The sequence below is a fragment of the Apodemus sylvaticus genome, chromosome 5 (genome assembly GCF_947179515.1).
Source record: "Apodemus sylvaticus chromosome 5, mApoSyl1.1, whole genome shotgun sequence".
Lineage (NCBI taxonomy): Eukaryota > Metazoa > Chordata > Mammalia > Rodentia > Muridae > Apodemus > Apodemus sylvaticus.
Window position 1 is genome coordinate 12,222,757 of NC_067476.1, and position 26,964 is coordinate 12,249,720.

Consider the following 26,964-nt stretch of genomic DNA (forward strand, 5'->3'; position numbering starts at 1 on the left):
TCCCCTATGATCTCACGCTGTGACCACAGTCTGCCTTCACACGTTCAGCCTTCTCTGGAAGCCAACGGCTCACCCGTGGCCAGTGCACGAGAGCCTGGGACTTCAGGCTTGCACCACCCCATTTCCATCACTCCTGCATAGCTGGAGGATGTGATCCTAGCCTCTCTGATCCTCTGGTCTGTGCCTCTGCCTAAGTCGCCCACAACAGGGCTGACCCCAGGATGGAGGCAGACTGGTAGATGGGAAGGCTCATTGGGTGGGTGATGGAAGGCTGAATGGAGAGGGATTTATATAAAGGTCTGACACCGCTAAGTGAGGAAATGGCTGCAGCCTCCCTGGGGGCCCTCATGGTCTCTAGTGAGGGATGATTAACAGGATCCTGGGTTATGAAGGGTAGGAGTAGGAGACTGGTTATTCCCACCCTGGCCTCCAGGCTTGGGATGAATCACAGAGGACAAATGATACATAGTTCCTTCTCCAGGTTGCCCAAGGTGAGTCTACCACTGCTTGTCTGTGATGCCCATTCTGGGGTCGCTCCACTCGCAGGATGAAGAAGCTCTTTCTAACATCCAACAAGACTCACCCTTGTACTGACTTGAAAGTCAAATCTGCTCAACAGTAAGAAGCAACTGCATCCTGGCCATTAGACAAACAAACAAACAGGAGTCTTTTATTTGCAGTGGCAGAGAAGTGACCTTGGCATGAGGGCATGGGGCTGGGACTGATCATCAATATGGTTCTGATGTTTATTCCAGGCGCCCTAACATCTTGGAGCCTGGGCTTTCCTTGCTGCTCAATGAAGATTGATCTGCATCCTGGGTCAGGAGTCAATACTGTGCTTCCTGGGTGCTAGTAATAATAACCACAGTACCTGGAGCCGTCTATGCAGAGCTGTGAAAGCCAACAAGACAGAGTGTAGGGATACACACATGTGCAACAAGGCAGACAGCCAGTGTTCACACTACTGCTGCCACATTCCCTACCTGATGGCTCTGGTCAGAAACTTACTCTGCAGCTGGTTCCTTCCCCACCCAGGGTCAGCGGCAGGCTTGGAAACCACTCTACAGGCATGCCAGGTCTTCCTGCAGCTTTTATAGTGGTGAGCATTTGCTGCTGCTTAGCGTTCTGCTGGGCTCTCTGGTGTCCTGATCTCAGACTTGTCATCTGCATTTACGCTCTTATTCTTCAGACTCACTCAAGCACAGAAAATAGCCAAACACACATGGGCCTTGTGGCCTTGGCAAAGGTCACTTCTTAGGTCTCCAGCATGGCTGGGATGCCTCCTCAGATTTGTGCTCACAGCTGGCAGTGAAGTGCTAGCTGGGGTGGAGAAGTGTACTCTTCCAGAAGAATACAACCTGGACTGACCAGGATGGCCCCCAAGAGCCAATCCTGCAGACCCCAAGAGCACCCCCAGCCTCCTCCTGCCTAGAGGATCAGAAGGCTTTTCTTGGGGTTTCCTAAAATACTGGTGCTTCCACAGCAGGCCTACTTGGGTGTTTCTGGTATACCTGCTGCCTGGTTCTGTTACTTTGTAGTTCCATGACTTAAGCCAACAAGTCACGGTCTTCAGTCTCAGCAGTGCTCCCCACCCCACCCCACCCTTAGTCTTGAATGCACCTTTGTGGTAACTGGATGTAATAGGGCTGGAGATATATATGGCTCATCAGGCAGAGTGCTTGGCTACTTCTCATTAATCCCCAGCACTGCATAGATGGGGGTAATAACACTTGTTTCCAGTCCCAGCACTGGAGAACTTGAGGCAGGGCTGATTGTTAGCTTCACAGGAAGCTGAGAGCCTGCCCGAGACATGTGCAACCCTATTTAAGGAAAAAGGAAAGAATACTAGAAATATATAAGCCCACAAGGACCGTGAGTGTAGGAGCTCACTAGCAAAGTTCCTCTGCACTTCAGGAGTCAAATGGGGGAACTGCCCTGCTGTTACTTAGGATGCAGGTGTAGGTGCCCAGCACCTGGCTACATGGCTGTCCTGAAGCAACGGGCCCTTTGCAATGGGCTGCTGGGAAGACTGATTCGGTGACATGATATAGACAAAACGCTTGGTTTCCAGAACTAACTGGCTGGAGCTCTTTTTTATTCTTTTCACTTTTCTCATTCCCAATCGTTGTGACAAGGACTCAGAAGCATATCCCAGGCCAGCAGCTTCTGCCACTGGGCAGGAGACAGCTCTGTACTACCAAAATGATGCTTCGTCCCACGAAGTAGCCAGGCCACAGTGCTGTGATGGACAGAGGGATGCAGGCGCGCAGTGTGTGGCCCCATCACACAGGCCGAGTGGGCACACTCAGGCAGTCCATGGGAGGCTGGGTGAGACCCAAACCCAGGGAGTCCTCCCCATGTGTAAAGGCTGTCCTGCCACGTGCTCACTGCAGCCTTACTGTTAGGGAGAGGGAAGCCCAGCACAATGGAAACTCCACCACACAATGTGGAAAAGCCATTCCGATCGGTGTTTTTATTTTAATTTCTAAGCCAAGGAAAACAGTTGGGTTTGCTTTTCTTTGTTGGTCATGGGGAGAAAGCAAGGAGGGGCACTCTGCCTAGAGCTGAGCTAGGCTCTAGCCTAAGACGCTGGAATGCTAGGGGGTTACTTCTCTTGGGATGCAATTAGCTGAATAAATATCAAGAAAGCAAATGTAAACAGACTCATTACTGCCTATTCAGAACAGCCAAACTAGCAGAGGATGGTTTGGAATCCTTAGGGAAGACAAATGCCTGCTCTGGGGGCTGAGGGATGCACCAGAGCACGGCCCTGGTTGGGCCCCTTGGTGGTCTAGCTTGGACTTTACCCGCTGCAAGTTCCTAGGCAGCATGCCCTGTCTGCCTGGATGGCAAGTGACCCTTCATTGGTCACTAACACTGCTGACTTTACTTAGAGGATGTCAGTCCACACAGGAACTCAGGTCCTTGCATTCCTTTCTGTAAGGCACAAGACTCCAAATTACCCCACCAAGCTCAGGCCCATGCAGACGGAACTGGAAGCCTAGATTCTGCCAGGACACTTGGTGACTATTGTGTCTTTCTAAGCTTTCACATCCTCACCTTTACGTCAGGTACAACACAGATCCTAGACTCTGGGCTTTGGAGTGACCAGAACATGTGTGAGCAGCACATGTCAAGTTTGGTTTGCTTTTTAGTCTAATGATGGAAAGCTATGTTCTTCCAGGAAAAGGGGCTCAGTGACCATGTCCCCAGCTGCCCAGTCAGAACTTGGTCTGAGCAGGTTTGTGACTAGACTTAGGCTCTCCATGGAGTGGGCCATTAGAGGCATTTCATCCAGGAGGGCAGTGGCACCCTGCCCATTGTACAGCCATCGCACATGCTCCTCAGTGCTTCGCTGTGCTTGCACCATGTGGCCATCCTAACATTGTCCTCGTGTTCCTTTACCCAGTGTGCAAAGGGAGCTGAACCCCATTCCACAAAGGAGGTGCTTAGTCATCAGGGTCTCAAGTCCAAAGGTGAGAGCAGTGAGGACCCACAACTGAAAGGGACAGAACCCCACCATAATCAATACAGCATATCCTCCAGGTGTGGATGCCCAGGAACATCAAATTATAAATCAAGTTTTCTCTTTGGTGCCAGGTTGCCTCCATGGCATTCTGACAGTTTCTTGGCCACACCACAGAGGTGTTTGTCACCAAGTAGGCAGGTGAGCTGCCCACAGAAGGTGTGGCAGGAGGGCCAACCCTAGCCTGGAGCCCAGCTTCTCCCCATTCTGCTACAACGGGGGTGTGACCATCAGCTCCCAAGGAACCAAAGCTTTGGAAACCAGGCAAACATTGTCAAACCATCCTTTTACCCCACCTCTCCACAGAGCAGCTCTCCATTAAATACCCTCCCCCTGCCTGGCCCAATAGGGCTTCTATGACTTTTGGAACCAAACATGGGCTCTGTACTTCAGTAGAAAACAGCCCTAGTGGAGCCCCATGGAGAACAGGGTCTGATCTGCAGCTGCCCATTGGCTGGTCCATGGTGCAGCGTGCAGCCAAGGATTCCCAGCAGAACCTTCCATGGGCTCCTGTGCCACAGCTATATCCAGCAGGTATGAATGTGAAGTACACATGTGAAGATGCTGGTGGCTTGCAACTGCTAACAGCCACCAGCACAGGGCTCAATTCCAGTTGTGCTACCTTCTAGCTTTGTGATCCTGAGAGCTGGAAACTGAGTCCCAGTCTCCTGCTCTGTGATATGGACGAAGAATATCTAGATCTGGTGAGATGGGCCAGTGGGTAAGAGTTCTTGCCACCAAACCTGATGATCTGAGGCTGATGCCTGAGATAGGCACGATAGGAGAGAACTGACTCCAGCAAGTTGTCCTCTGACCTCAGTAAGTGTGTATGGCACTTGTGCCCATGCGTGTGTGTGTGTGTGTGTGTGTGTGTGTGTTTAAAAATTAAGAAGCGGAGTAGCTGTTATTGAGGACACTGTCTGGGTCATGCGTGTGGCAACACTCAGTCCATGAATGCTATGGCTGTTACCAGTGAATCTGACCCATGACCTCAACTGCACAGGCTGATCCCCTCTGTCCCACACGGGCTCCCTGCTTACGAGTTCTGTCTCCCTGGTTCTCTCCACCGCACTGCAGCTGTTGCTGACTGTCCTTTCACACATGCATCCCCACCACCACCACCACCACATATTGACTAAGTGTCAGGCAGTAGACATCACAAATGGTACAGGGAACAAACCTGACCCCTGTCTCAGAAACGCTGACATTTGGGGGTAGGGACAGCACAAACCTGGTGACAAGGACTCTGTGGGGAAGTAGGGGTCACAATCTTAGGTTAGTTTTAGAGGTGGGAGAGAGCAGTCACTGAGATGATCTTTGAGCAAAGACATGAAGGAGCAAGGAAGTGAGCGATGAAGAACGAGGAGAGGGAGAGGGGGTCCAGAGCCGAATCCTTGGTACCCAAGAACAGGAAGGGACTCATCAGGGAAGGGACCAGAGACGAAATCTCCGCGGGAGCAGAAGCTGGGTCAAGGAGGGCCCCAGGAGTCCTCGCCTTTCACTCTCAGGTGAGCAGCTGCTGGAGGTCTTGCACTGAAGACTCCAGACTCCACTGGACTTTCATGAAGGATCCCTCTGGCTGTGTGTGTGTGTGGGGGGGGGGGGCAGGGACAAGGCTGCAAGTTAGGGGGCAGCTTCAATAATCCAGGTACACAGTGAAGGCAGGGAGTATAGGTGACAATTGGGAGTGGCTGAGGACAGCCGGGGCACTGGGGAGCCCTTCTAAGCTATGGCTACCACACTTCTGTGGTGCATTGGAGGCAGGGGTTAGAAACAGAATGGAGCTAAGGAGCTGAGGAGTGCTTCAGGGCGGTGGCCTGAGCGACTAGAATGGCTGCTATTTGCTAACACAGAAAAAACACAGTGGGGGTGAGGTGGGGGTGGGGAAGAGCAGGTTGAGAGGGAGGGAGGGAGGGAGGGAGGGAGGAAGAAGAGCTCCCACACAGACCCCTGCAAAGGGGCCAGAGGGCAGAGACTGATGGGGTAGGAAAGGGAGAAGCTGTCTGAGAGCTGAGTGTGGGCAAGTCTCTGGAGGGCTTTGCCAAAGAGGGAGGAAGATAAATAGAATAGCTGGAGAGGGTGTGTGTGTGTGTGTGTGTGTGTGTGTGTGAGAGAGAGAGAGAGAGAGAGAGAGAGAGAGAGAGAGAGAGAGAGAGAGAAGGGGGGGAGGGGAGGGAAGAGGAGGGGGACAGGGGTATAGGAAAACCAGACTGGGAAAACTAACAGCTGGAGCAGTGCCCTTCAGGGGCCCAGAGGAGGGACAGCACACACCCTAACATCCCTCTTGGCCTATCTAGCTCATCCCTCAAGAGTCAGTACAAAGTTCACTTTCTCAGGGAAGTGCTCCTGACCCCTCTATTGGGTCAGGACCCTGTCATAACCTTATTCAACAACACATGACTGCTCCTTCTTACAGTTCTTGGGAATGCTGATGATATGGAAGCCCTGTGAGGGCAGCCATATCCCCAGCATCCAGTAAGCACACTGCCTGGCACACCTTTATGTCCGAGGAACACATGGGGAAGGGATATATTGTCCAGAAAACAAGCCAGAGACACACGCTAACTTAATCACTCTTTGATGATCGGGACCCGGAAGACACTGGCTGTTTCAAGAATTTGGCTTTGGAAGAGGTCAGATTATTCCTGTTTGGGGCTTTGTAGCCCAGCTAAACCAGAGACACAGCCTTCTTCTGACACTATCCACTACTAAGTGAGCACATCCCATTCTGTGTCTGGCAGCTCGCTCATTCATTTAGCTGAGAAGCCTTCTCAATGCTACATTCTAGGGATGGGAGGTTGTGATACAGAACTTAGATCCAGAAGGGCTGAGATCAGAGAGCTGATAGATGGCACATGGGGAAAGCTCAGGGTGTGAGAGTGTAGGGCACAGAAATGTGAAGGTCAGAGGGTCCCGGGGCAGGGGAGAAGGACCAGGCACTCCTCCAAGCCCCACCATGTCCAGTGCCCAATTCTTGGGCTCTGGGTGTGGCAGATCCCTTTCCCTCTCTACCTCTGTAGGCCCCCCATTTATCGACAGTTCAGCAACAATCGCTCTCTCTAACTCCAGGAGTGGAACGTGACCTCCCCAACCTGTACTGGGGGAATGTCCTACCTTGCACAAGCCGCTGGCAGGTGGGGCTGTCGCTGACCTTATTTCTCCACTCTCAGGCTTTCAGTTCATAAAGACCAACCAGCATACTGCAAGGACCATGCGGCCACTGTGTATGACCTACTGGTGGCTTGGACTGCTGGCCACTGTCGGAGCTGCTACAGGCCCAGAGGCTGATGTTGAGGACACAGAGGATGGTTCGCAGAGAGAGTACATTTACCTCAACAGGTACAAGCGGGCAGGCGAGTCCCCAGACAAGTGCACCTACACTTTCATTGTGCCCCAGCAGCGGGTCACAGGTGCCATTTGTGTCAACTCCAAGGAGCCCGAGGTGCACCTGGACAACCGTGTGCACAAGCAGGAGCTGGAGCTGCTCAACAATGAGCTGCTGAAGCAGAAGCGGCAGATTGAGACGCTGCAGCAGCTGGTGGAGGTGGATGGCGGCATCGTTAGCGAGGTGAAGCTGCTACGCAAGGAGAGCCGCAACATGAACTCTCGGGTCACGCAGCTGTACATGCAGCTTCTACATGAGATCATTCGCAAGCGAGACAATGCGCTGGAGCTCTCCCAGCTGGAGAACAGGATCCTGAACCAGACAGCCGACATGCTGCAGCTGGCTAGCAAGTACAAGGACCTGGAGCACAAGTTCCAGCACCTGGCTATGCTGGCGCACAACCAATCAGAGGTTATTGCCCAGCTGGAAGAGCACTGCCAACGCATACCTGCAGCCAGGCCTGTGCCCCAGCCACCCCCAGCCACTCCACCTCGGGTCTACCAACCATCCACCTACAACCGCATCATCAACCAGATCTCCACCAATGAGATCCAGAGTGACCAGAATCTGAAGGTGCTGCCGCCCTCCCTGCCCACCATGCCTGCCCTTACCAGTCTTCCATCTTCCACTGATAAGCCATCAGGTAAGTCCTCTGGGGAGCCCAGCTCACTTAGCACTCTGAGCCCCTCAGCTTGGGGGTACATGTGGGCATGTGAGTCCCAAGACAGTTGCACAATCCTCTAGCAATCCCCTGGGGATGGCTGCTGGAGCCAGGAGAGCTGGGTTGATGGGATCAAGGGATGGCAATGCTCCAAGAAGGTGGTACAAGGTAGCAACCAGAAGCTACAAGCTATCAGTGTCAGCTCTGGTCTGAGAGGAAAGAACCCAGTCCTGGATAGTCTGAGGCTTTGCACTTGCCCTTAGTGGCTAGGTGTCTTACCTGTATGCTCACATGCCTGTATTAGCCCAGAGCTAACTAACTGTCTGGAAATGTCACATGATAAACACCAGGCCAATGGAAGAGTGCTGTAAAGTTCAAAGTGAATGTTTCACAGGGACTAGGGGACCAGAAGGAAGTTCCTGTTGGTTAGTTTTTGCCTAGTTTTCAATCAGGCTTCCATAAACCCTCACACATTGTGAGATTCTCAGGACACCGCTATGGAAGAACGGGATCCTTGGGAGCACACCCTGGGAAGGGTAACCAAGATACTGCACTGGAATTTCCATGAGGGTTACCTGACTAACCTGTTCACAGCTCAAAGATGCTCAGGTGGAGCTGGGTCTGCTTCAGACACAGGAACAGAGCTACCACTTCACGGGAGGATGTTATGAAAACAGTGTGCTAGGACGTCACCAGAGGCTGCCAGTATTGTCTGTGCCCTCCACTGACTTGGTGAAAACTATGGTCCCTGTCTCTAGGAACCCAGTGTGGGAGGTGACAGGTGTGTGAAGACTCTGGCGAATCCTCAGTGTAGGGGAGCAGGCTGGAAGATTCCTCTCCAGGGGCCCAGTTCCTGGAGCTAGCTTCTCCTTTATTTGGCAGTGTTATTTTCCACATGTACTAACTGAATTCATCTCTGAAAAAGTTAACCTAAGACTGCATGGGGTACCAACTTCTTTGTTGACATGGAGGTATTTTTATTGAAAAGATCCTTTGTGCCTATTTCATACTTTAAAAAATAAACCACTATTGAGCTGAACCTGTGTATATGAGGGTGACCAGTGGGCAGATCAAGGATAGACAGGCCAGTGGGGGAAGGGGGAGCTAGGCTCATAACATAGCATATGCCACAGCACCTTGGAAGAAAGATCTGGACTAGGTGTGCATGGAGAGCAGATGTGCAGAGTGGTCAGTCCTGGATCGAAATCTTCCTTCTTGTATTTGTAAGGTCTGGGAAGAAGGTAAGTCACCCTTTACCTGGGTTCCTCATCTCAGCCTATAGGCAGGCTTTATTTCAGTCTGTTTCCAGCTGACAGTTCTAGGACATGAAGTAATGCAGAATGTGTGTGTGGCACTGGGCCCACATGGTAAATTGAGCCTCCTTTGATCATGGTCTTTGCATCTTAAAACAAGGAGACTGGAGTGAACAGTTTGTCTTTAGCTCTGTGTTCAGTGCCTGATGAGCGTGCCATCTGTACCCACACCTGGTCTACGGCAGAGGTCAAAGGCAGGGTGGAGTGCATTCTGTGTTCTGACAGAATACCCAAAGTGGACACTGCCCTTGGGCACCACATGAAGGCTGGTGTCACAGTCACCCAGACCTCCTTGCAACTTGGGATCTCTGGTTTCTAACTCAACCATCTCAGGTCATATCCTGAGCTGGAACAAAACGGGGATAAACACCTGGGTTTGCCATGCCCCTCCCCTTCTTCCCTATTTGCTCAGGAGAAAGCTATTTAAATCAGCTGAAGTGCAGCTCAGTTGGTAGTGTCTGCCAAGCACACATGAAGTACTAGGTTCGATCCCTGGTAACACACCAAACCAGGTACGGTGCCATGTGTCCACTGACTTGGTGAAAACTATGGTCTCTGTCTCCAGGAACCTAGTGTGGGGAGGTGACAGGTGTGTGAAGGTGTCTGGAATCTGCCCTGCCTCCAGTCCCATCTATTCCTCAAATTCTACATAGCAGGTCTGACAAGATTTCTCTGGAGGGACCCAAATTTCTAGAACACTGAGAATTTATGAAGTCAGCATACCAAAATACCAAGAATACAATGAGCACTGTGTGGCTACCATGCAGAGTACTCCAGTGTGCTCAGTGTCCAACAGAAGGCAGAGGAAGGACTATGGAGTCAATGAGGTAACATGACCAAGTCCTGCTGGGCAGCACAAATGACTCAGGGATCAAACTTCTCTCTTGCAGCTTGAAGACTTTGTAAGTTTACCAGGTGAACCTGGGAGTAGGGACACCAAATTACTAGTTGGCCTCAGATGAAAGTGGGTCTCTAGAAAGCCCAAGGGCATAGCCCTGCTCCTAGCCTCTCAAATGTCCCTGGCACAGCTGTATATAATCCAGAACAGCCTATGTAGTCTGCTATACCTAAGGCAGTGAGTACCCATGCATGAGAGATAACCTGTGTGTACTCTAATGTCTCTTTCTCCGTGTGCCCACCTCACTACTACGTGTCCACACAAGGGCAGACAGAGCAGAGAGGAGGATGGTAGTAGAAAGGCCCTACCTTTCCTGGGTTTGGACTGATCGGAAAGGAAAAAGAAAATGGTCTCCAGGACTGAGCCTTGATTCAACCAATGGGCAAAGAGTGCTTATCAGTCCTCTTCCAGCTCAGGCCGGTCTGGTCCTGAAAGACAAGCCCCCTCTGTGTTCTTCAGAGCCTTGGCTTGTTGCTACCACTCAGCCAGAAACACCTTTACAATCAAACACCTTGCGGTCAGGCTGCACAGCCTCTGGCTATCCCCAGGAAGCTCAGAGCCATCAGTTTTTTGGCCATTGTTGTGGCTGCTCAGGAATCAGAATGCCCTTCTCCAGAATGCCAAGGTCACCACAGCCCCTTATCTGAAGCTGACCTCATGACTGATTCCCAGCCCACAGTCAGATGGCAACAGGCTGGCCTGGGCCAGGAGGTACCTGCCAAGAGCTAGGGTGAGAGAGCTAGGGAGGCCCCAGCCTAGCCTCCCTGGCTTCACACCTAGGTCCCACCTCACGTGGGGCTGGTCAGATGGAATATTTGGTTTGGTTGGTGGTGCTTATAGTGCTGCCTAAGCCAATGGCCCACCCATGGCCCTCTGCTGTTAGAGGACAGCTTCAGAGGCCATTCTCTAAGAAGCACAGGAAAGGGTAGATGAATTCTGAACTCACCTCAGGCAGCTGCTGCTACATGCTGCTACGTCTTCACAGAGGGTCACAAGACCTTCTTGTAACCTTCTGTGGAAATGGCTAAGAAGCATAGTACTGCCAGTCATCAGTAATATAGCATGGCTTTCCTGGAAAGATGTCTTTAAAAACCAACAGGCAGCTAAAGGATTACGGTGCATGCCTTGAATCCCAGCACTTGAGAGGCAGAGGCAGGCAGATTCCGTAAGGCCAGGATGTTCTACAGAGTGAGTTCCAAAACAGCCAGGGCTACCCAGGAAACCCTGTCTCAAAAAAAAAAAAAAAAAAACCCTAAAACAGAAAACAAAAAAGACACCTATAACAACATCAAAAACTCAAACAGGCTCAGGTACATCTAGGTATTGCCTCTTCTGCTTTATACAATTTTTCCAGAGAGAAAGGAGGAACCCTAATGTCATGAAACAGAACTGCTAAGGCACCTTGGTCCCTGGTGTGGCCTCCCTGTCACATGGCCTCTTGGTGCAGAGCAGACATTTGTATTTCCCAGGATCCTCAGGTTCAAAGTTACTCAGTCACAATTATATAGCCAGCAATCCAGGGCACACCTTGGGCACTCTGTGGGAAAACTGTTCTAGGAATATGTGACTTAGCACTGGCCACGACAGACCTAGCTTGTCAGTTTCATGTGTGTATGTGTGGGGGGTTGTGGGGACCTTACTACAGTGCCACACAGACTGCCATACCAGGCACAACAAGTCACCCCTCTTTAGCCCTCAAAAACCAGGATGTGTTCTTGACCAGATCATGGATTTTAGGAAGCTTCAGGTAGACCCAGCTGTTGGCTCTGGTCAGGTTTGGACACAGCCCTGGGGTTATGTTAGCAGTTCAAAGGCAGCAGGGCCTAAGGCCACGCTCTCCTTACATGTTTACTCTGTGTTATGACCCCTTCCCAGGGCCATGCTGCTTCAGGGACAAGGCAATATGTGCATGCAAACTACCCTCTTGTCCTAAGTCTCTAGAGCCAGTGGCTTGGAGAAGCTGACCAACAGGACTTCCTAGGTAGATTTCCCCATGGTTTTATTTCACTTGTCTTGAGATAGGAACTATGAACAGCAGACCATGGCTGCCCAGCCCAGCAGCATGTCTTAGAACTGACTCGGTTTACATCACTGTTGAGAAAAGGTACTGGGCCCAAGGTGGCAGAGCTGGGATGTGATGATGCAGGTGAGGGGTGACTGGCTAGCCCTGATTTTGACTTAGCCTTTGGGGCTGTGGAGACTGAGGGGAAAGCCACCTGGTCTCCGCCTCTGCACTGTATGGCCTTTCCCCTGTACTGTACTTGCTTTTTCTTAAAATGTTTTCTTAAATGAGTTAAGATTTACAAAATCCATTATGACAGACTTTTCAAAGAACATTCCTTGTTAGCTTATGGCTAAACAAAAGCCAGTAGAGGCAGGCAGTTCTAGGGATCATCTTCCTTGTGCGTGCGCGCGCGCGCGCAGCGCGCGCGCGCGCGCACACACACACACACACACACACACACACACACACACACACACACACACAGCACCACCACCACCACCAGAGGTCTGTGAATTGATCACAAAGGGCCTTTGAGTGTGGCTCATAGCTATCCCTCCACCCCTCAGGCTTTGTTCCAAGGATGACAGTGGCTGAAGGCTCTGGCTATTTGCAGGAGATAAACTATCAACTTTGTAACTGTTAGAAGTTGGGCATCTGGCATCTCAGGGCCTGGAAATCCCAACAGTTTGGCATTGGTTGAGCCAAGAGTACGCTCGAGAATCCTGGAGAGTGGGCGTCGGTGGCAGCTTGCTAGCTACACTATGGATCACCGTGGTGAGCTTACTTGGTTGAGTGTACAGTGTAGTCATGGCAGGCCGCCAAACTCATTTTTGAAAAGAGAAAGCAGAACTGAGCTAGCTAATACTGTCCTGCTGGGCATCTAAACCATCATGTCCACTGAGCCTGATGGCCAAGGCACAGGATGAAGGTAGTGGCAGACACTTGTTAAGGAGGGCTGCAGGAACCTGCTCGTGGGACATTGGAGAGGGTCCCTTCCTGACTGCCCATCAATTTCCGTCTCCCTGGGGGTCCAGAGTGCCTTGGCAACACCTGAATCTCAGAGGAGACAGACTGCTGAACCCAAACATGTATGTCATCCACGCTCTCTTTTCAGGTCATCCCTGCCCTCTTTAGACACAATAGTTTAAGATTTTGAATATATAGAATAAATTGATAGCAAACACTATTTTAAATGTCAAAGACAGTGATTTTTTTTCCTTTTACGTTGAGATTGAGTGGCCTATGTGATTTTTTAAGGGTAGTTTCTAAAAGCCCAGCAAAGGCAGCATATGGCACTACCCGACACACGGGACTTCCACTGCACGCGCTCTGCTCCAGAGTTCCCACAGAAAGGATTTCGTTTTCAAGATCTGCTTTGGATACAGATGACCCACCTGTGGCCGTCTCCCATGGAGAACTGTTTGTCAGGTTCTCCAGCTAAAGAGGCATAGCTTACTACATGCACTCTTATGAAGATGGACAGGTGGTGGCAGGTGGACCAGGGAAGACTTTTACCTGTCTGCTTACCACAGACTCACTGCCCTGAGATGTGCTGTTCCCACAGGAGCCCACCGCCATCTACTGGGGGCGGACAGATCTCAAACAACCCTGACCATGTGGTTGGTAACAAGACAATGGAAGGAGGAGTCTAGTACCAGAGTCAGCTGTCAGCACCAGTTCCAGACCTCTGAGCACAAGCTGCCATTGACTTGGGCAGGGGCTCTGAGGAAAAGATGAAATGGCCTAGGAGGCAGATGCCTGGCTACCCAGTGACAGGCTCTCTGAGATGTGGTGGCAGACACTCATGCTACACTCCAATGGAAATATCTACAAAGGCTTTTAGGAAGCTTAGGCAGGATGAAGTCTTTTGAGGATGGGAAAGGCTTTCTAGAGGTGACAAGGCCCCGCAGGGCTGAACCCCTGCAAATATGCTCTCAGCCATGGTCAGCAACTGTCAGGAAACCATAATGGCCAGGCTCAGTGCTAGGCCAATCAATGCCCCGTTTAAGACAGAGAAAAAGGCCAAACTGCCACAAATTACAAACAAGTAGCTTGTGCTCCAGCCCCGGGATAAAATGGCAGAGCAGACGGTAAAGAGAACCTTGTGAGCATGTGAGAGATGAAAAGGTCACCGGGAAGTCAACAGAGATGCTGCCCCTTTCCTAAGTGTCTACAGGCTGGCTGACCACAGGACCACCGGCTACTTGTTCAGCATTTGTGGACTGAGAGTCCTAGGTCTGATAAATTCTTCCGTCATGTGTCTACACTCAACTGTGAGCCCTTTATACATTCAATGCCTATCTCACTCAGGTAGCCGTGGAGGCTACCAACAGCAACTAGGGAAGGCAGGCTCGACCCCAACCCCTGAAGCACAGAGGGCTACTTAGCTCTACACAGCAAGGCTTCCAGGATCCTGCTAGCCTAAACATTGTTCTCTTTCTCTTTTTCGCCTACGGTGTTGGTGGTTGAACCTAGGGCCCAGAGAATGACAAGCAGGAGCTCTGCCACAGAGCCCCGCCCTTCCGTTTACCACTCCCAGCTCTCCAACCCAGCTGCCTGCTGGAAACCTGAGTGGGCACATGCTTCTCAGCCTGCAGCTGACACGGAGCATTTCAGTAGAGCAGTATTATTTATTTTGAGGTCAAACAGGCAGGCTGGGGTCCCTGCAAGCCCTTTATGGGCCCTAAGAGCTCTCGGGAGACCTGGAGCTGTATCAGATGCACTCAAGGACACTCACCTCACACAGCCAATAGAATTTTTACTGTAACAATTTTGAAAGGGGTTGAATAATTCTGCTTTTGAAATTATTTGGCCAGCAGTAACTCAATTTATGGTTGGCTCTGATTTCTCAGCAAACATCAGGCATGCTGAGGAATTCTTGGGAAGTGAGAAATATCTAACCTACAAATTGTTTCCCAAAGTAATAACATCTTTTATGGAGGTGAAAGCTACCAATCGGTGAATGGATGGTTGATACACTTTGTAGAAATTTAATCATAGGCTAATAAATTTTTATTTAAGAGGTTTCTTTTCACATCTGAGAAGCAGTGAGTTTTTTTTAGGTTTCAGCCATTTTGATGAGCCCCTCCAAGCTCTCTGCCCGGGGCCCTCAAGGCTGAGGACAGAGTAAGCTCCTGCGCATCCCCATGGCAAGCACACACTGCCAACACCCGGCAACCCGCAAGCGTTCTGCTCCTACTCTGCTTTGCCAAAAGGTAGCCACTGACATGGACGATAATTTTGCCAAACTTCTTGAAAAGTGAGATTCAAGAATTATCAGACAAGTAGTCTATAAAGCAAGTTCTAGGGACAGCCAGGGCTACACAGAGAAACCCTGCAAACTCTGTCTCAAAAACCAAAACACAGCAAAAGGTACGTGCTGAACAGCTGCCTGGTAGTGCCAAGGTGCCTGAGATCAGGGTCTTAAGCCTGCTTCCTCCTACACTGGCTACCACTGCAGTCATCATTAGATCTTTAGTGAAAGCTGGGTTGAAGGATGCCTGGATAATGAGGCTAAGCTAAACTTGTTCTGTCAGAGAAAAGCCATGTAAACCATTTCAATAAAATAAGAGGCCAAATTGTAAAAAAAAAAAAAAAAAAAAAAAGATGGGCGGTGGTGGCGCACGCCTTTAATCCCAGCACTTGGGAGGCAGAGGCAGGCGGATTTCTGAGTTTGAAGCCGGCCTGGTCTACAGAGTGAGTTCCAGGACAGCCAGGGCTACACAGAGAAACCCTGTCTCAAAAAACCAAAAAAAAAAAAAAAAGATTTCTCAGACAAAATTGTTCCCCATGTCCTTCACAGGGTCTGACTTCAGCCCGCCTCAGGACACCCTGGGGCCTGCCACTGGCCAGGGTGGGTCTCATACTGATAAAGTACATTTGGATATTCCAGATCCAATTTTAATATCTAGTCATTTCTTTTGGCAAGGAGATGTCATGGGCACAGACCATCAATGAAAATCACACAGGCTTCTCACACGGGGAAGGAATCTTATGTCTAGGGAGACAGGAGGACTAAAGCACTCTCAGGAATACTTCCAAGGACATTGCCCCAGGTCCTATGGTCCCAGGCCACCAGGTCCCGAGGCTCAGAGGCTTAGGAGAGGAGCCGTCACCTGTTGGCCAGCTCAGGAAGCTCTGCTTCCTAACTCGCACTTTGGGTATGCTGGTGTAGGTGCTGCCCTCTGCCTGAGTAGAACCAGCTACAGGGCCTGACTCAATCCAGCTGAGGCTGGTCATCCTCAGGTTACAGAGAGGACAGAAGATAATAGTACACCTGAGTCTAGCCTGGCTGCCAGCGTCAGCTTCCCTTTACAAGGAAGACAACCAGTGAAGTACTCCCTGTTTTTCATGGTGGCTGTGTGCCTTGTACCTGTGATGTCACCATCAGAAATGTGAGAGGAGAAATCAGGATGTGGACCATCACCTTCAAGCAACTCTAGGTGATTGAGAGCCAATCATAAACTAACTGAGTTACTCCAGGCCAAGTAATTCCAAAATTCCCAGGGCTGATCCCAGGGTTCCAAGGCCTAAGGCCTGCACATTTTGTCTCCCAGGCGGCCAGCATCCCTCCCCTATCCTCGGCCTCAATCCTGTGCTTTTCCTGCACTGCTGCCTCTCTCTAGGGAACCACACAGATTTGCTTGCCATGGTAGCCGCATTGCTCTGCTCTTCATGTGGAACATTCTGACGATGGTGTAAATATGCTCTTTATAGAGGTGAGCCTGGGTGCCGCCGAGTTAGTGTTGGCCTGTACTGCGGGCAGAGCTACTTGTCAGAAGGGGAGCCAAGGCAAACAGCGCCATGCACTCGCTCTGCGCCAGAAGATGCTTCGCCCACTGCACTTTGAACATTCAGCTATATTCAACAAAAAGATTTTCATTTTCTACTGCAGTGCAGCTCTGTAGCCTCCACTGATTCTGACTTCTAAAGTATGCCTATCAGGAAATACTTATTAATAGACACAGACTCGCAGGTACATAGAGACTCACATGCGCGAGCGCACACGTGTGTGTGTGTGTGTGTGTGTGTGTGTGTGTGTGTGTGTGTGTGTATTACAATATATACTTAGTTTTGGAAATTCAAAAACAAGCAGCATGTGTATCTCAACGAAGGGGTTGACCCACTTCCAACATATCAAGCTTAGGGCAGAGAGACTTTACCCCTGACCTGAGATCCACAGGATGGCTAGTATTCTTTTCCTGTGTCACAGCAGTAAAACTGAGGCAGGGACCTGCCTAGAGTCACACTGTGAGTAAGACAAGCCACCAAGATTTGACCCCAGGGCCTCCAACACAGTATAAGCAGTCTTTCTCCAATCGTATACTACTCCAGCTCCAGATTCTTTACCAGAAATCAAATGCTCTGCTTGACCCTTTTTGGCATTGTCCAAGGGTAATGCTCGCTAACAGATTTGTCCCCAAGTTATTTATATGTTGCAGTGTTGAGTTCTCATTGCATTATTTATATGCCCCATAGATCGGTTGCTGCCCCATCCCTGTTACACAAAGGTTTCTTATCACAGTGGGGTGTTGGTGCTATGTTTTCAATGCAATCTATAGTTCAAACTGACTTTCACTGCTCTTTATGCTGATAATTTTGCCTCTCACTTACATTAAGAAAGTAAAGGGGATGTGTTTGAGTGTGGAGATCTGTGAGGCTTCCGAGAGAGTTGTGTAACGAAGCTGATAACCTGAGTGTTGTACAAACTGCAGCAGGGTGTGCGCAAGGCAGAAAACATGAATGTTTCTACATCACTTCAAACTACTCTACAATTCTAGAAGGCCTTACACAATGACCAGATTTACCACATCTGCACAAAGGAAACTTAAACATCATAAAATACCAAAATAGGCAAAAGACAGAGTAAGTAAACGTAGGGAGTAAAAATAAAGACAAAACCCAAATTATCAACAAAGACAAAAATAAAGGGGTTTAACAACCTGACAGATGTAGTCATTAGGATGCCAAGCCCAGAGCCAGGCCTCTGTTCTCAAGGCCACACTGGCTGGGGAGGAACAACGTGCATCAGACTGAACACACTCCTAAACAGATCATTTGAGGTCTTACACCACCTGCCTCCAAGGGCCATGTAGCCTTGGGGTATCCCCTAAGGTCTGTGGGTTCTGATGTACTCATCTGTAAACAAGGTGATTATAAGTCCCTACCAGGAGCATGGAAAGAACAGCAGTGTAAATACTTAGGCAAGACCTGCAACAGATTGGGGCCACACCAAAAGCCATGCATAGGCTCTAATGACAAACTGCTTCTCCAGGCAGGCCTTTCTTAGAGTGAGGTGTTCTTATCTGGGCCTGAAGAGTCTACTTACCTTCTGAAGCATGTCCAAAATCTGTATAAGCCTGAATTTTTCTTTCAATAAATAATTTACTGTATATGTGTGTATATATACATGTGTGATATTTGTTTTATATATATGTGTACTTTTGTATTGTGTGTGATATTTGTACATATTTACATGTGTAGGTATGGGTGTGGGTGTCATGGCATGATGTGATAGTCAGATGGTATGCTAAAACACTGCCAGAGACAGGTTTCTCTTGCCTCTGTGATGCCAGGCTAGCTGGACCACAAGCTGGAAGGCGCTCTCCTGTCTCTATCTCCCGTCTTGTCGTAGGAGCACTGAAATCCCAGGTGCATGCTATCACAATGCTTTGCAATGGTTCTGAGGACTGAGTCAGGTCCTCAGGCTGCACGACAAACTCTTTACCTCCTGAGCCATCTCCCAGGCCTTTCTACAAATTATCACTACTTATAATATTTTACTACTAAAGACCTTAAATAATTCTAAACTACTTATCTTAAAAAAAATTAAAATTAAAAAAAAAAAAAGCCCATTTTCAAGAATGCCAGAGACAAAGCTGAACCATGGGAGGCAGCACAGATTGGTAGCTCTGAGACCAACCTGTCACTTTTCCAGTGGCTCCAAACCCAACTTATTTTGTAACCCCTCAAGAACAGCCTCTGCATGGAGATACCCCGGGAGCAGGAAGACCTGGCTGCTGGCTTTGGTGGCTTATCGTTTCCCTTGCCTTCTGCCTTCTATCCCAGCTCTCTCACTAAGTGCCTCCCTGTCCTGATGACCTGCTGGGAAGCTGGGAGGCCTCTCACACCACAGTGTTCTGCTCCAGCTGTCAGGGACAGACTCTCATTCTCTGTCTCAGTCCCTCGAGCTTGGGCCAAAAATAAATGGAAACCTTTTTCTCCTTTTTAAATATTCCTCCTGAAGGTGTCACCTCCCCTTCCCCAGGACAGAAACTGGGAGAGAGCAAAAGCAGGAAGTGGCATCATCGCATGGGGTGGGGGGATAAAGGAGGGGAGGGAGGGAATGAGGGAGGGAGGGAAGGAGGGGGGAGGGAGGGAGGGAGGGAGGACATACTTCTGTGCCATACTTTCTGAACAGGCTGGGTGCTGGGGAACCTGCCTGTTGTGTGTGCAAGAGAAAAGGCAGGCATGTAATAAGCCCCTAGACAATGAAGCAAGCCGACTGTCAGCATCCAGCTCAACCTGCACAGAGACTGACAAGCAGATGGTTCCTGTTCCCAACAGGCACTCCACACTGCTTGCAGGGCCCAGGAAGGTTTCCAAATCTAAGCTTTAGCCAACACAATAGGCTAGCTGAACCCAAGTGTCAGCCTCTAGGAGCTGCAAAACTAGGGCGTTGCAGGAAACGCTGGGTGAACCCACCACCGAGGGCTACCTCCCCAGTCATGGACAGAGAAAGAGAGGATCACCAGAATTACAGCTAAGAATGCTGGTGAAGTCTGGCCGTCAGAGAAAGCCTACACTGCCCTGGGTTTTCCAGGCCTAGGGTAGCCCTTAGAGAGTGGGACTCAATGAATAGCTGGCTTTATTGTATTTCTTTGTTTCCTGAGATTGGATCTTATTACCAAGGCTGGCCTAGAACTCACTTTGTGGCAGAGGTTGATCTTGAACTCCTGACCCTCCTACCACCACCATCCAAGTGCTAGGATGGCAAGTGTGTACCACAAGCATCAGCTGGATCGTTATAGAAGGAACACACAAAGGAGGAAGCAAGTCCCACGTCCTAGAACAGTTCATCTTAACCACTCTCAGTCTAAAAGATGCTCTGAAAAGCATGCAGCCAGGTAGAATGATTATTTCTAACCTTGCAGTCTACTAGGTAGGTCTTGAAAACCTCCAGAAGTTTCCTTCAATCACTGAGGAAGACCCCAACTTGACTAGACCTGATAACTCAAGAGTATCCTTCTTGTGGTGTGAGTAGTCTCGATAGGACATCACTGGGAGGACAGAGCCATGGTCAGGGGCTGAGAGACACATAGCAGCTACAGGCTCCTAGAATGATGTCGGTGTCACCTGCTAAGGAGAGCCAGAGACTGGATTCAAGCCTAACACTGAGCCCACACGACACTGAAGAGTGTGGCCACAATCAGTAGGCACACATCTCAGTGCACCAACAGGAATGACTTCTTTAGAAATAACTCAAAGAGGAGCCGGAGAGATGGCTCACCGGTAAGAGCACTGACTGCTCTTCCAGAGGTCCTGAGTTCAAATGCCAGCAACTGCATGGTGGCTCACAACCATCTGTAATGAGATGTGATGCTCTCTTCTGGAGTGTCTGAAGACAGCTACAGTGTACTCATATAGATAAAATAAATACATATTTTTAAAAAAGTCAAAGAATATCCACCCAAATGACCCGCAGTCTAACAGCTCTGAATGAGAAAAACAATGACTCACCTACAAACAAAGAAGCCAGGGGCGTGGAGCCATGAAGAACCGTTCTCAGGAACGAGAACATCTGAGGGAGTGAGAGCAGAAGTGGGGCTTGGAGTCCAGGCCTCCTGAGTCTTGGCCTGGGCTCTTGCTTTTATAGTAGATGACTTCTCAAGCTTACAAAATAAAGATCTGCCCCTTCGAAATGTGTTTCTTAGCTCTCTGTTGGAGTGTATGCCTGTCTAGAGTATAGACAGGGTGCAGCCTGGCAGCAGACAGTTGTAACGTACACATATTGTATCTACAGGTCCATGGAGAGATTGCCTGCAGGCCCTGGAGGATGGTCACAGCACCAGCTCCATCTACCTGGTGAAGCCTGAGAATACCAACCGCCTTATGCAGGTGTGGTGCGACCAGAGACATGACCCTGGGGGTTGGACTGTCATCCAGAGACGCCTAGATGGTTCTGTCAACTTCTTCAGGAACTGGGAGACCTATAAGGTGAGACCACTGGGCCTGTATGCATTGCCTGCAAGGTCTACACAGGACAAGGACAGGACCATTTCTGCAAATCCATCTGAGTGGTAAAGAAAGCCTCTCCTTGCGTGCTGTTCAGGAGAGGACAGAGTAGAGATAGCATCTAACTCCCAGCCAGGGCCTCTATAAGGTGGATCTGCCCTGGAGTTCCAGGAGGGAAAGGCAGCAAAGGCTCCAGGGTCTGGGAAGCCCTAACTACAAGGTCCATTCTCTGGGCCTCCCAGTTCCCAGGATACTGGATGATGCTTCTCCTTGTACATCAAGTGCATAGGATCGCCCACACCTCCTACCCTGCTCTGAATCAAGACAGTAAAGATGGCATGAGCAGCTTAGGTCAATGGACGCATGTCCTGTGTCAGGTACTCTAACTCTTGAATATGCCCTACAAAGTCACCTTACAGGTGAGAAGGGAGAGTACCCTGTGCATGGCTACAGCCACCGTGTAGTAAAGCAGCAACGGAGGCTGAGGCCTCCCATCAGCCCCCACACCTGTGTGGAGTTCTGCTATGGCTTCTCCAGTCTCCTCCATCCTGGCTTGCCCCGGGCAGCTCGTGACTGTCCTGCTGTCCCTCCTCCGAAACGTAGCCTTGAGGTCCTCCCTACACTCCTCCATTCTCTCAAGGAGGTGGTACAGCACAGCAAGAGGTCACACATCCTATAGAGGCTGGGAGTACCTGACTCAGAAAACCACTTCAAAGACTTTGGGAGCCACTGCTCCATTGATATCCCAAATCACATATCAAATGAGTAACAAAATTACTAGGTTTCAAGCCTAGAGGGCCAGGTGGATGTCACATGCCTAGTACAATTCTGAGCTGTGCTATGCTAGAGCTATGCTAGCGCTTATGTACAACCCGCACATAACCCATCTCCAGAGAAGGCAACAGAGGCACGGGGAGGCAATGGCTCTTGTCTAATCAATGCCAGCTGCACACCTTCTGGGTGCCAGGCTCTCAAGTGGCCACATCTTCCTGCCTATGAGAAGTTACAGAATCCTCAGGCAACAAGAAATAGGCTCACATGATGGTGGGAAAAAGGTGTGCTCGTCAGATGTGTGAACGGCACATGACTGACAACTGCAAAGGTTCAGTAAGTCACCCAGACACAGGTAGCAGGGACTGGAGCCCGGCCTGCCTTATGCTCTGACTATTCCTGGACACAGACACCTCACTCATGCTCTCCTGGGTCTTCCCCAGCAAGGGTTTGGGAACATCGATGGCGAATACTGGCTGGGCCTGGAGAATATCTACTGGCTGACGAACCAAGGAAACTACAAATTGCTTGTAACCATGGAGGACTGGTCTGGCCGCAAGGTCTTTGCAGAGTATGCTAGCTTCCGACTGGAGCCAGAAAGCGAGTACTATAAGCTGCGACTGGGACGTTATCATGGCAACGCAGGCGACTCCTTTACCTGGCACAACGGCAAACAGTTCACCACCCTGGACAGGGACCATGATGTCTACACAGGTAGGAAACAGAACCAAACCTAGGTGTTGAACAGGCAGGGTTGAGAGATCCACCCACATTAGAGGCCCTGACCCCAAGGCCTGGAGCAAGAAGATGACATTGTGTCAGGCAGCTTTACCAAGTCCCTTTCTTCTCAAAGCCCCTTTCTTCTACCCACTACCCTCAGACAAGTGACACAAAAATGGAAGCAGAGGTACACAGATCTCACAGATGAGGGCTGCCCTGGGCCAAGGCACTCAGGCATTCAGGCTTCTCCATTCTGAGAACACATGTTCACAGTCCATGGAGTCTGTGTCATGTGTTCCACACTCCAAGGCTGGCCCTACCTCCATAGCCATGCGTCTAAAACATGCTGCATACTCTTGAATCTGGAAGTAAGGACGATGCCTCCGAGAAGGTCAGCGAACCCTACGGAGCATTTGCCTCCGTGTCTGGTTAGGACGCATCATGCAGCAAAATGTTTGCATGGGACTCTCTTACTGGCTACCTGTAATGTGAATGCAGTACTGTAAGAAAGCCACTAAGAGAAAACCAGGTAGGGGAGAAGTCATTTGTCTCTATTAGATCCTCAAAACCAGGTCTTGATTAAGCAAGAAACAAAGAAGAATACAGAAAACGCCAAGATGCACAAGTAGGCTTAACCCTAAGTATAAACACCCCACAACCACATCCTCCATCCCAGCGCATGGTGTCTATCACCCAGGAACATTTCATGAGGCCCAGAGGCACTATAGGTTGGCTAATTATCAAGGCCCAGGGCTCCAGAGGCTGACACTACCTCTGGACTGAGTCTTTGTTTCCTAGGCAGGCCTAGCCTATCCCGCCTAGCCACCCACTATGTTCTGGTTTGAAAATGGGCCCTTTGCCTTAGGAGAGAGCTCTGGAGGCTGTCTCAGAAACAGCTTCTGCTTCAAGTAATCCCTGATACCTGCGTATTAAGTCAGAGGAAACTCACCCCAGGTCCCCAAGTCACACTCTAGTGGATAGCTTGCATAACTTCCAGGGTCAGGCAGAATAGGACCTGCCTGTCCTCATATCACAGAGACCTAGCTGTCCATTTTGTCACTGAGCTAACTCAAGGGCCACAGAAAAGCAGCCATTGGTCTGTAGTGTGTAGGGGGTAGGGGATCTGAGCCAAAACTACAAAAGCTTTCAGAAGAGGCAGAAGGATATGTGTCTGATGCTGGGCTGTGGCCCTACAGCACATCCTTGAAAGCTATCATAGGGTAAGGAGACGATAGGTGGGGTTCAACGATATACAAAGTTGGGGCCAGGGTATGGATAGGGAGACTGCTGGTGGGCTCTCCTTGTCTGCCCAATGCACTACTGCCACTTGGTCCTAGTGGTGTGAGGACTTGGCCTAGCAGAAGCCCCAAGAACAATTTTGGGAACTATGGGATGGCTGGGATTAAGGCCCACAGCTTGAGCTGGAAGCTGCCTCCCCCTTCCCCCCTCCCATGACTTCTACTGGAGACAGCTCTTTCTTGGGGAAGGGGTGCCTCTTATGACCAGACCCCTAAGTCCAGCTAAGTCCAGGTGACTTGGCTCCTCTTGTCCTCCCTCTGTGGGGTACCATGCCCCTGTATGCCTGCCTGCACCTTGCCCACACTTCTTATTGAACTACTTGTCCTTGGCAGCAGTATGCAGGACGATGTGATAATGCCAAGGGTTTCATGGAAATATCCCTCTTTTACAAAATAACACAAAAAGTTATCTGGATGGAATTCAGGCTGGGGAGGCCAAGGAAGGCATTTCATCTTAAACACTTCCCTCGTCATTCTGGAAGTCTTTCCCAGCCCTTTCAACTCTTAAAAATTGTCAGAGAGAGCAGCTCTCCCTTTCCCCAGCCCACAGCAGACCACTTCCATTTTCTCCTCTGAGTGGAGCCCAGGCCAAGGGCGTGGCCCTTATTTATCCTCACAGCAATCCTATGTGGTGGGCAGCATTGTCCTTTTACTATCAAGAACACAGAGAGAACACTGGCAAAGGCTCAGTCGCCTCTCTGCTCTGATGGTAACCTACCATCAGCTCCTTATAAAGCTAAGCTGCAAAGGTGGGCCTCCTACTGAGGGGTCTGGGAAGACCCTGAGCACACACACCACGGAGGGGGTAAGCCCACGTCCTTCTAAACACTCTGATACCATTCTCTCCCGCAGGAAACTGTGCCCACTACCAGAAGGGAGGATGGTGGTATAATGCCTGTGCTCATTCCAACCTCAACGGGGTCTGGTACCGTGGGGGCCATTACCGGAGCCGATACCAGGATGGGGTCTACTGGGCTGAGTTCCGAGGAGGATCTTACTCGCTCAAGAAGGTGGTGATGATGATTCGGCCCAACCCCAACACCTTCCACTAAGCTCTCCCTGCCCGGCCACTAACACCATCACCAAAAGCCATCCCAGCTGTGCGACCTCAGCACAGCTCTTCAATGGCCCATCTCAGGCTGGAGGACAGAGTGCTGGACTCTGTTTTCTAATGTGGCTCTGTCAGATGATGGAAATGAACAATGTTCTCTGTCCCTCCTGCCTTCTTTTACAGCCAACAGTCCCTTGTATTCCAGGACAGGACAGAACTGCAGAGTCTTCCAATCAGTTAAGTTCCTTTAATAAAGACACAACTGCCTATACCGCCAGATAAGACAGACATGCACGAGCCACCACGTGTATGCTCTTAGACACACATCACACGTGGGATGTCTAGATACACATATGGGTTTCTACACATACTTAACTTTTCCTGCTCAGTTCTCAGGTGCTACTCTAGCACCACAGCTTTGCGCTTAAGATAATGTATGTCTCATTGTCTAAGGACAGAACAGACATTGTAGCCCTGAGTTAAAAAAAACAGTCCTTGGCACTGCCTGGATTTTTCCTAGAGTATCTGCAAGCTCACCTCTCCTATAGGGGTTTCCCTGCCTTCTTTGAGCCCCTTTGGCATGTGGCCAACCATCCCCTTCCACTGTTGTCCTTTCTTCTCAGGACAGCTCAGCTTCCTTCGCTCCATCCAGTTACCCCTCAGGCTGCACCTCCTGTGCCTTAGTCTCTGGCTGCTCACTGGAAGTCAAGGGTCCTCTTCTCCCTCCTCCCCTGGCCTCTCCCTTTCTGCCACACAGAGCTTTATTTCTGGCACAATTCATTGGCCTCTGGGCAGGAAACAGTCTGGGCTCAGGTTCTGGCTGAGAGAGGGAAGGCCAGGCCAAAGCCACAGTGGCAGCAGCATAAACCCGTATTCAGTTTTGCACCTTCCATTCATACTTTAGCCTCCACAGAATTTTAACCTCTACACAAACAGTACCCTGCTTTGCCAGAGACACACTATTAGAAGGAAGTCACTGCCAATAGGGTGGGACCCCCAGACAGCTGCAGATTTGAGGCCCTGTGCTCATAGGGAACAATCTTCACCCTGTCACCAAGCTACATCTCCTCAAAAGATGAGGCCGCAGAAGGAGAACTGACTACTTTCCACTGAGCTGCGATGCCCTCAGGGGCCCCTGACACACTGCAGCAGGGTGGCTTCCTGAGTCCTGCTTAGAGTTTCCACATGACTGCCATGCCAGGCTAGGGGCAACATATAATTCAAGGTGAGACCCTCCCAGTGGGTGTGTGTGCCGGGTGTGTGAGGTGTGGGGCATTTGGTACTGTCCACATCCGGGTGCACTGCCCTATTACCTCAGCATTTCTCCCAGTGTACCATGTAGCATGTTCTGTGTATATATAAAAGGGAGGTTTTGTTTCGTTTGTTTTTTTAAAGTATACTGCCAGACAGACTATCCTTGTAATGACACAAATCTGCAATAAAAACCATCAGTGTTGCGTGGATATGCCCACACTGTGTGTTGCTCTTCTAGAATGCCTTCCTGGGCTTCTGTTAGTAAAAGCAAGAGATGCAGCATCTAGCACATTGAAGGCCATCTAGACCACACACCTTCCTACCTGCTCCATCAGGTCCCCGCACCAGGGGACCTCTGGCCAGTGTGGCTCTCTGCAGCAAAGCTTTCATTTCTGGCTAAGTCTCAAATGCCCAAGCAACTCCACAGGCCAGGCAGTTAACACCAGGGGCTTCTCAAAGCTGTTCCTGTGTACCCAACTATGGCTCAGGCCTTCCCTTTCCCAGCTTCCCCTGGCCAAAGCTACTCTATCATCTAGGCCAAACCTTCTTAAAGAATAGTGCAGGCAACAGGCTCCCACGCTGCCTGCCAGAGTTGTCTCCTTGTAAAACAGACTAGGGAGGGAAATTCTAGGCATGATGGGAAGCCCTAAAACCATAAAGAAATTGGGAGCAAAAATGACCAAGACTGATATCACACAAGAGAGGCCTCTGAGCTATGCATTATTGTGTATTTTAACTTCAAATACAGAATTAATATTCACACCATAGGCAAACTCAGATTCAGAAGGTGTAAGCACATGACAGAAAACTTGATAAAGGTTATGACTGACTTAGATATCACAGGTGGC

General features: G+C 50.0%; 2 protein-coding genes across 6 annotated transcripts in view; one reads left to right on the forward strand and one right to left on the reverse strand.

Annotated features, from left to right (window-relative positions):
- Window positions 1-26,323, forward strand: part of Angptl2 (angiopoietin like 2) — a 31,881-nt gene extending 5,558 nt beyond the window's left edge. Inside the window, exons 2-5 of the mRNA XM_052182234.1 lie at window positions 6,697-7,554; window positions 20,811-21,004; window positions 22,237-22,507; window positions 24,664-26,323. Coding sequence (XP_052038194.1) covers window positions 6,738-7,554; window positions 20,811-21,004; window positions 22,237-22,507; window positions 24,664-24,863 — 1,482 coding nt within the window. The 5' untranslated portion in view covers window positions 6,697-6,737 and the 3' untranslated portion in view covers window positions 24,864-26,323. The remainder of the gene's footprint in view (window positions 1-6,696; window positions 7,555-20,810; window positions 21,005-22,236; window positions 22,508-24,663) is intronic.
- The window catches only part of Ralgps1 (Ral GEF with PH domain and SH3 binding motif 1), a 237,172-nt gene that overhangs the window by 80,791 nt on the left and 129,417 nt on the right, over window positions 1-26,964 (reverse strand). The gene's annotated exons all lie outside the window — the stretch shown is intronic.